This window comes from Monoraphidium neglectum (genome assembly GCF_000611645.1).
Source record: "Monoraphidium neglectum strain SAG 48.87 unplaced genomic scaffold scaffold02304, whole genome shotgun sequence".
Lineage (NCBI taxonomy): Eukaryota > Viridiplantae > Chlorophyta > Chlorophyceae > Sphaeropleales > Selenastraceae > Monoraphidium > Monoraphidium neglectum.
In genome coordinates, this window is record NW_014011324.1 from 1 (window position 1) to 9,691 (window position 9,691).

Genomic DNA, 9,691 nt, shown 5'->3' on the forward strand with positions numbered 1-9,691 from the left:
CCACCAAGCTGCGCAGCCGCTACCGCCTGACGTCCAAGGCCCTGCGCAGCGCCACCTGGAGCTGCAACCCCGCCAACACGCTGTGCAGGGCGGTGCTGCCGCTGACCATCCAGACGTACACGGGGTCAGTCTTCAGGGCCAGCATCCCCGACGGCCTCACCAAGATGACGCTGGTGGCCACTTACAACGGCCTGGACGACGGCAAGTCCAAAAAGCGCGTGCTGCAGGCCAGGATCGACACCTTCATGCTGATCAACAACCGCAAGTGAGCAGGGCGGGGACAGCCGGGGGCGCACGCTGGGGCGGGACCGGGGGCGCCTGGGTGTGATCTTGAAGCCGCCCCGCCCCGAGCCTGCTTCTTCGCCGGCCGATATGTAAGCGCTAGCGCTGCCCTCCGACGCCACCCCCCTTACCCAGCACGCAACCGGCGATCGGTGACAAGGTGCTGGGGGTGGAACAGTACTCCTACACAGACTTCCCTTGGGGCCAGCAGCACGCCGACTTGCGGACAAACCTGCCGCTGAAGTCCATCGCGAACTTCTTCACGTTCACGTCGATGCACTTCACATACTTCCGCGCAAAGCGCTCGTCCAACATCACGTCCGTGTTCGTGTCCATCGACCCCGACTTTTACACACCAGAGGCGGCCGATTTCAAGGGCAAGATCGTGCTGCAGGACTCCCAGGCCGCCGACATCGCGAGCAGCTGCAAGGTCTTCAAGGGCATGGTGCAGAACTGCACGCTGGTCAACACGCTCGACACCACGCTGCTGGAGAGGGGCCTGCACAGGCTGTTCCTGCGCTCTGACTCGTACGTGCCGCCGGACCACAAGATCTTGTCAAACTCCAAGCTGAACGGCGGCACGTTCTCCGCCGCTGCCTCGGTGGGTAGAAGAGGGCTGCCGTGGCATGGCTCGAGTGCCTGGTCAGGGGTCATGCGGGTGTGTGTGATTCACATGGGCTGGAGTGGGGCGCGCAACGCCTGGCAGCCATCTATCGCGGGGAAGGGGGGCTGCTTCAGCTGCAAGGCATTTACAGCATGCCGGGCCTCCCACCGCTGGCGTCAAGTCGCCCCCCACACCCTCAACCCTCCCCCCTCCAGATCACCCTGTCTGTGTGCAACGACGACGCCGCCACCTGCGCCGAGCCCGACCCGCCGCCGCCGGACGACAGGCCCCCCGTCCCCGACCTGCCGCCGATCAGCCCGCCGGTCGGCACCACCTGGTACAAGCCGGTTGACCCGCTGCCCAACCCCAACACCGTCCTGACAACGCCCTACGACTGCAGCGGCTGGATCGGCTTCAGGACTTTCCTGCAGGCCGAGACCTGGTTCACCCGGCCCGGGCTGGACCCCAACTTTGGCAGCACGCAGCTGCAGGTCGGCGCATGCATGCCGCACAAGCAGAGGGTGGCCGGCACGATCCCCCTGGACATCGTCGTCGGGAAGTTCAACTTCCCTGAGTGAGTGGCTGAGGGACGTTTTGGTTGTGGGGTGATGCTTTGTGCATGCGTGCGCGCGCATGAGCGTGCGCACGTGTGTGTGTGTGTGTGTGTGTGTGTGTGTGTGTGCGCGCGCGCGCGTCTGCGCACGTGCGTGCAAGCTAACGTGTGCGTTTGTAGCTAGTGCACAGCTGGGGCCGCCACTGTGACGGTGCAAGTTGTCTGTCATGTGTGTTTGATGTATGCACAAGCTGTGCTTCAACGCAGTCCACACTCCTTGCCCTTGCCGCGCCCTCCCCTCACGCCCAGCCGCTTCTGCACGCCCCCGCCCCTCACCCCTCCCCTGCCCTGCAGCAATGTCAACGTCAACGTGAACATGCGGGTGTCGTTCTTCTGGCAGGGCGGCAACGTCACTTTTGGCCTCGAGGAGGTGAGGCGGCGCAGGGGAAGCTGTGCCCGCGGAAGCTGCCCCTATGTGCGTTGTCTTGCTTCCCTCTTGGTGGCGTCCGCCCTGGACCCTATTGATGTGACCCATGTGAGCATATGCTTGGCAGCGCTCAGATTCTTGGACATCCGTCATGTCTTTATAACACAAAACGGCTTCCAACAAGCATGCGTGTGCCACAGCAGCAGCAGGCCCAACTGGCAGCCTCTCACCCCACCCTGTCCGCCCACCCTGCGCACCGCAGCAAGGCGTGATCCAGCAGTGGGCCTGCGACAACACGACGCCGGTGTGCAAGAAGGTGTACCGCTCCAGGATCGACACCCGCCCCGACTCCAAGGCCTGGTACCTGCCCGGTGCGTTTTGCTGCAGCCTGCAGCAAGCGGTAGCTGCACTAAGTGCAGCTGCGCCCTTGCCGCCTGCCGGCGGCGCCCCTGTCGGTCTTGGCAGGAACTTAGCAGCTGCCCGGCTCACGCACGCACATTACGGCTTGCTTGCTGGCCTTGCATCACGTTGACCCCACTCTACCCTGTGCTATTTAGCTGGCTTCGCTTGCACCGCAGAGCTCATCCCGCAGTCGTCACATCCACCGTCCACCTGGTTCATGCACCCCTCCTGTCTTTGCAACACACACAGACGGCCTCATCAAGGCGTGGGTGTGGGGCACGGTCAGGCTAAATGATGGCGTGACCAGCCGGTGGCTCGACACCCGGCTCGAGAGCTGGTTCGTCCTCGCCAACAACGTCGACACGTCCATCACAGGCATGACCCTGCCGCCTGCGGCGCTGACGCGCACGTTCATCCCTTGGAAGGTGGGCGGGGGCGCTCGTGGGCGCGGCATCGTGATTGTGTGTGTGGGTGCACGCGCGTGCACGTGTGCACACACACACACACACACACACACACACACACACCACGCATGGATTGGCACACGCCTGGAAGGTTCTCTTACATTGCCTGGCGTATTGGGTCGTCGCAAGTGCCCTCGCGCCCTGCAGGTGTGGCGGAGGCCAGGTGGCCCTCATTTGCACTCAGTTGCGCCCCTAAAGCAACTGCCCACTCTCCTCACCCCGCCTGACGAAACCCTCACAGAACACTTATGTCGCGTTGAACTCAGACCTCCCGCTGGGCAGCGTCACCGGGAACTTCACGTTCAAGAGCCGCCACTACCTGACCGGCAACACGGGCGCGAACCTCACCGGGATCTTCGTGGCCGTGGACCCCCAGCTGGCGGTGAAGCCGACGCCTGACTTGGGTTACGTCATCCGCAACACCGGCTCGTCGCCCCAGGGCACGCCCCTGGCGGTCGCGCCCGCCGGCTGCACCCTCAACGCCAACGGCGACGGCGCGCCCCTCACCTGCAACACCCTGACGCTCAACCCGTCGGTTGTCCCGAAGTTCTGCCCGCTCAACCCCTGCGACAACGGGCTGTGCGACGGCCTGCACAGGCTGGTGCTGCGCAGCGACTTCCTGGTGTCGCCTAGCAACCCCATCTTCCAGGGCCTGCCGCCGGACGGCCAGGTCGGCGCGGGCACGCTGTCCACCGTGCTCGTCGTCCCGATCGTCACGGTCAACAACATCGTCAAGAACCCCAGCGCCTGCCCCGCGGCCGCGGCGCCGGCGGCCGCGCTGGCGATGGCGCCGCGGTCGTCGGCCGTGTCGCTGGTGCACGAGGACGTAGCGGACGCCGCCGTAAGCTTCGCGGCGCCGTCGGCCGCCAACTCACCAGTCGTGGAGACCGTCGCAAAATTGATTCCCACAGTGGACTTTTGATACCAGCAACGCGCGGCCTGGCTTCCGAGCAGCTTCCTCGACACTGGAGCATCCGGCTCGCGCGCAAGCGCGTGGCGTGAGCCTGGCTCGTCGAAGCACCAGAGCAGGGGTGATGCTGCCTGCCCTGCTGACGTGTACTTGGCACGCCACCAGACGTTGGCGCTGGTGTGTGCGTGAGCCGGAATCTGACCTCGACCCACCACAAGTCCTCCAGCCCTCGGGTGCCGAGGCCCCGGCGCAGTGGCGCCGGAGCAAGGCCGGCAGCGGGCTTGTGGGGCCTGCGCGCACTGCTGCGCTGTGGCTCGACGCAATCTGCATGGACTCACGCACTTGCGATTAGCATCGATGGCAATGCAACACATGCTCTCACCCACTTTGTATCGGGCCAACAGATAGAGCTCTTCCTTTCGCCACATATATCAAACACACATCCTGGGCAGGGGTGCGTCTTCTCCGCCACAAGACTGCTGCCGCTTTTGCGCACCAGCACCCGCTTGGGGCACCCCCTCACCACCACATAGCAGCCTCGCCGCAGCTTGCGACTTGGGCACACCCCTTTTCACGCCCGAAAGAACAACGGCGCGCGCCCTGTGCACAAAGCCTGGTGGAGCGTGTGCTGCTGCCATTGCCGATGCGTGGCATCACGAGGATCCTGCGACTTATGTTGGGCATGCATTTAGGGCCGCCCCGCTTCCCGCCCATAATATGCTCTTTTGGCCATTATTGCACAGCGCTTCGGCTCCGCCACGCCCTGTGCCAGGCACCTCGAGCCCCCCGCCGACTGTGGGCCCAGAGTTTAAAGAGGCTGTCGTCGCGCCATGGGCTGGGGCCAATCACACACTCTTCGTTACCGGCAATATCACCAACTGGGTGTGGGGACCGACCCAAATCTCATCATGCCACCCGTCGCCACTCGTACGGCCGACGCAGCCCGATGGCGTGGGCTTTCTTTCTTTTCACCTCGCCTCGCCACCCGACGCTCAAGTACAGGACGCATCATGGATGGTGCGCATGCGTCTGCTCGCACGTGTACCCACCGTGTTTGCTGACCTGCGGAAGATCAAACATTTGAGGCTGCCACCCACAACATCTGGTGTGACTGCCGTCTGAAGTAAGCCCTTATCTGCTGTGACTGATGCCGTATGCCACAACCCTTGTGCCCTTCGTAGAAATCCTCAACTTGCCTGTGAGCAGGATGGGGCTAGTGCGTGCCAAGCAGCTGCAAAGTAACGTGATGGCAGCCAACGGTTTTCGGACGGCGGGGGGAGGGGGGGCTGAGAGTTGGCGATGGCGGGCCGGGGCGCGCGGGGGCCGACGGGGGACCCAAATCTGTTGACGGGGCGTTTGGGTGCGCCGGGCAGGGTCTGCAAGGGGTTCGGGGGCCTGGGCTCTGCGCTAGAGGGGTGGGGTCCACAGTCGGTGCCGGCGGCGGGGCGCGCCCTGGCAGGCGGGGGGCGCAATTAGCTTGTGTGGTGCGACGGGCAGGGTCTGAGAGGGGATTGACGGCGAGGCCCGCGCTTCTGATGGCGGGGCTGTATTATAATTCTCGTGCAGGTGACCGGGGGCGGGGGTGCGGCGCTGGGTGCCTGTGCTGTCTAGAGGCATGGGTTGTCTAAAGGGAGGATAGCCACCATCGCCGGGTTTGGCAGACACAGCACAATGGGGATGGCGTGTGTGCTTGCTGGATGCCTGTGATAGGGCCCCGATCTAGTCAACAGAGTTGGTCCAAAAAGCAAAACCCCCTGGGCGTGGACCATTTTGTATTTTTTTTCATGTATGGTCACAACTTGGTTTTTTCCAGCCTCAAGGGGTTGCATTTGGGGGGGACATGCGCCCAACTTATAGAACGTGTCCACACCATCAATGCCCACCTGCAGGCCAATCCTGCATATGACCCCCCTCCAAAACACGCTGTCTCCTCACACAGCTGCAAGGCTGCCTTGTCATCGTGCTAAACATGCCTCTGTGTCGTGCCGGTTGGCACACGTCATATGTGAAAAATGATCCAGCAGTTCAAGCACATTGCCCGGACACATACAATGGTCAATGCAGGGAGAATGGCCACAAGAGACGTTTGACCGCAGCCCAGGAACTCCCAGATCCATCAAATGATATTGTAAAGTTTCTCCAACAGTTATATGCGCGCGTTTCGACGCGACTGATATGTGAGCAGGTGCATTGTGGTGCTTGCCGAGCTGCGCTGCCCTCTTTCCGCGCAAAAGGGATAATAGCATGGATGATTATAGTCCCCACGCTGATCTACATTGCATAAAATAGCGACATCATCCGAGGTCGCGGTGGGTACAACCCGGCCCGGGGTTCCGTTCGCGGTCGCTGCGGTAATCGGGACCTGCACACGGGATGTGGGCCACGACAGTGATGAGAAGTCGCCTGGACACCACCAAGCACGCTGTGACGTGCGCACAGTCAGGGAACGTGGCGCGCGGCGCCCAACAAGCTGGCATGCTTGCTTCTGATTGTGGTGACCTGCCGTGCCAAGCGTCGAGCACTGGTCAACACGACTGCTATGTGAGCTGTCACACAACAGCACATGCATTCATGCTTGACGGGCAGCTGCAGCGAATTATCCGCACTTCCACCAGCTGAACGGCGGGCATGCACCCCCAAGGTGCGCGGCGACGCAATGAGCGTTTTACTCAGCGCGCTGAGACTACGCCACTGCCCCACTGCCGCCCCGTCCGACTCGCCTCCAGAGAGCAAGGCCACGGCACAATCGCCCTGTGCTGCGTTGCGCTTACCTCTGCTAATTCGGATGCACATTCTGCACGAATGCAGGGACACTCATAGATGATGCTTACTGCCGAACGACGCTCTTTGCTGTCGCAATGGCCAAGAGTTTGCTGCAGTTCTGACTGTGCTAAAGAAAAAAACCAGACAGACCAGGACAGTTTGATTTGCACCTTGGGACAGGCTGATGCAATGTGCCGTATTACATTTGTACACGTTGAGCTGGGGCCGGCAGGACTGTCCACAAGCATGCTGGACCATGAGTGAGCGCAACAATTAGGGCTGGTGACGCCGGGCAGTTTCAAACTTGAACCACTTGATACACAGCTGTGCATCCACGGTCCGCTATGCGCGCGCTGATGGCCTCACACACCGTATATGCGTGTCATACTGTTCAGTGCAACCATGCATTAGATCTCGGACGGCGAGCGATGAACCGCGCTTTTGATCTATAGTTACGGTTTGCTAGAGGTGCAAGCAACGATGATGCTCAGGGCAGTGCTCCTGCTAATGGCTGCTGCGCTAGTCGCTGGATCGCTTTCGCGCAACAGCATGACCTCGAACGCAGCAACGCGGCACACCTCCAATCCCCACGACGCGCCCACAACCGGCGGCAGCAGGGCCGACGCAGAGCCTGCGGGCCGCAGCCTGCAGCAACCGGCCAGCGACGGTGCTCACGCCGGCGGACACGGCGGCGAGAGCTCCCAGCAAGCAGCCATTGCGTCTGGCAGCGGCGCCGGCGCCGTCGTGGGGGCCCTCATGGCCTCAATTCGGAGCCCTGTGAGCACCGCCACAGCCGGCCTGGTCAGCGACAGCTCGGATATCGACAATGGTGTCCCCGCCGGCAGCGCGCGCTCGCCAGCCGGGCAAAGCTCTGAGCGGCGGCACCACCGCCCGCGAAAGCACGAGCAGCAGGGGAAGGAGCAGCACGGGAAGGAGCAGCAGCAGGAGCAGCAGCAGCGACAGCAGCAGCAGCAGCAGCAGCACCCGCGGCAGCAGCACCACCGCCCTCGCGGCAGAGTGTACCAGGGTCGCTGCGTGGGCGCGACCGGCGGGTGGTGCGGCGGTTACCAGTCCCAGTCCCTGGTCGATTTCAGGGCCCCTCCTATCATGTCCAAGCCCTGCGCCAGCGGCTGCAGCGGCGTGGGCAACTGCCGCGGAGACACCGGCACATGCGACTGCCCGGCAGGTGCGCGAGTGGGGGCCGAGCGCCCGGGCCGCGCCCGGGCCGCCCCGCATGATTGCCCCTCCCGCTGGAAACGCTGACGGCGGCGGGCCTCCTGTTCGGCGCCCGCCCGATGCTCTTCACAGGCTGGGGCGGGCCGAGGTGCGCCGACCCTTTGAAGCGGCCCTGCACCCGGGGCTACCGCAACCCCCGGAACAGCACGGAGCCGAACAGCCACATCGGGCCCGACAAGAGGGATCTCGACTGGTCTACGCCAGAAAGCACCTATTCCAGGTCAGGATCCTGCGTGTTTGGCTGATAGAATGCGTGCTTGGCATTAAATTCGATTCAATACGGGCCCACTGGTGAACAGAGCGAAGGCACCCCCAGGGGGGCGGCGGTGCCATGGGGGCGCACGGCGCCGCCGACACCTCGGCGGGGATGGGGAAGGAGGCGTTGTGCTGAGGGCTCGCTCGGACCTCACAGGCTGATCAGTGCCCAGCAGCACAACCCTCCTGTTGCGCCCCATGCAACTGTCCTCCGAATCCCTCACGCGGGCGCGCTCGGCGTAACCAACAGGTGCGCGGGTATCTGCGATGACGACATCGGCGCTTGCTACTGCGACCCCAAGCTCGGAAACCCCAAGTATGGGCGCATCCCTGCGCCCGAGGGCAGCCCGCCGGGCACGCTGCCGGTGCAGGAGGGGCGGCCGCTGTTCGACCCCTGCAGCCGGCTGGCGGACGACGGGAAGGGGAACAAGCTGAATTGGCACCACATCACAGTGCCATACGACAAGGTGGGGGTCTTTGTTAGGGATTTGGCCGCGCTGATGATGGGGCGATTGTGCGCGGCGTGCGCCGCATCTGCATTATGTTGTGTCTTTGCAAGAGGCTGGGAGACAGTGTAAGGGAGGGTCCACGCATGGGCATGTGGTTTGGAACATGCTTGTGGCAGCAGAAGCTTTTGTATTGCATCCCCCTCTCTCCTCAAGCACATGTGCATATGTTACCGCGTGTCTCGTCCGCTTCCCTCATCTGCCGCAGGTGTACGGGCCTGAGGGGTGGTGCGTGCTCAACGCCCCAAAGGTGGGGTCACCAGGCTCATGCGGCCAGCGTAGGCTGGTAAACACAGCCTGCTGCGCCACACATCGCTTCCGGCCCTTGACACGTCCGACTTAATACAATGGCCTGCGTAAATGAGGGCAACTTCACGCATGCCACGTGTGTGTACATCTGCGTGTGTGTGTGTGTGTGTGAAAGAGAGAGGGAAAGAGAGAGTGTGCGGAACCCGTGCTTGCATGCAGGTGCATGCGCGATTGACCAACTGCTTGCGCGTCGCACCCCCCTCCAGATTCCGGTGTGCGGCTGCGGGCTGGATGGCTACGGCGGCGCCGGCTGCGGCCTGCGCTCCGAGATGGTCTGCCCCAACCAGTGCAGCGGCCGCGGCGCCTGCCGCCGCGGCTTCTGCGCGTGCGACGCCGGCTGGTGGGGCCTCGACTGCGCGCACGCCGCGAGCGACGGCGCCGCGGCGGCGGCTGCGGGGGCGCCGGCGCGGCTGCCGAGGTGGCTGGAGGGGTTGGCGGTGGACGCCTGGGTATGCGCCTCAACAGGCGCGGGCTGCTTGGATGTTTTGATGGTCGGCGCCGACCTGCGGGCCGACTGGTCGGCGCTGGGGCTCGCCAACCCGAACGCCCCTGAGTGGGTGCAGAGGGCAGCGGCCGGGACGGCCGCCGGCGGCGGCGGGCAGCATGAGTCAGAGGAGGACCCCGCGACGGCGTTCAGGCTGGGGGGCATCAAGGGCGTCCGGCGGCGCCGCCGCGGGAACGGGACGCGTGAGGACGCCGCGTCCGCGGTCGCCGCAGCAGCCGCCGCCGCGGCGGCGGCGATGGCGGCGCTGGACGCGGGCGGTACGGCCAGCGGCGGGGCTTCCGGGGCGGGGCAGCAGCAGCAGCAGCCGGAAAGACCAAATGCGGGCGCGGAGGATTACAGCGGGGCCGACGGCGCCCCGCTGCCTGAGGAGCAGGGGACCGGCCCCGGCCACGAGGAGCGGCGCCGGCGCGCGCTGCTGCGGCAGCAGCCGGCCGCCGCGGCGCCCGGCCGCGGCCGCGGCCCCGCAGCTGACGCC

General features: G+C 64.3%; 2 protein-coding genes across 2 annotated transcripts; both read left to right on the top strand.

Moving 5' to 3' along the window:
- Positions 1 to 164: 164 nt before the first annotated feature.
- MNEG_10412 (hypothetical protein) lies at positions 165 to 3,654 on the top strand (the record flags this gene model as incomplete). The annotated part of the gene is made up of 7 exons (XM_014041115.1): positions 165 to 265; positions 418 to 883; positions 1,102 to 1,460; positions 1,794 to 1,869; positions 2,129 to 2,237; positions 2,518 to 2,693; positions 2,974 to 3,654. 7 exons carry the CDS (start codon positions 165 to 167, stop codon positions 3,652 to 3,654), a joined length of 1,968 nt encoding a protein of 655 aa, XP_013896569.1.
- A 3,300-nt stretch (positions 3,655 to 6,954) lies between these two features.
- Positions 6,955 to 9,687, top strand: MNEG_10413 (exostosin-like glycosyltransferase; the record flags this gene model as incomplete). Its single annotated transcript, XM_014041116.1, has 6 exons — positions 6,955 to 7,591; positions 7,714 to 7,729; positions 8,147 to 8,363; positions 8,611 to 8,652; positions 8,918 to 9,051; positions 9,684 to 9,687. The coding sequence occupies 6 exons, from the start codon at positions 6,955 to 6,957 to the stop codon at positions 9,685 to 9,687; spliced, it is 1,050 nt and encodes a 349-aa protein (XP_013896570.1).
- Between the last annotated feature and the right edge of the window lie 4 nt (positions 9,688 to 9,691).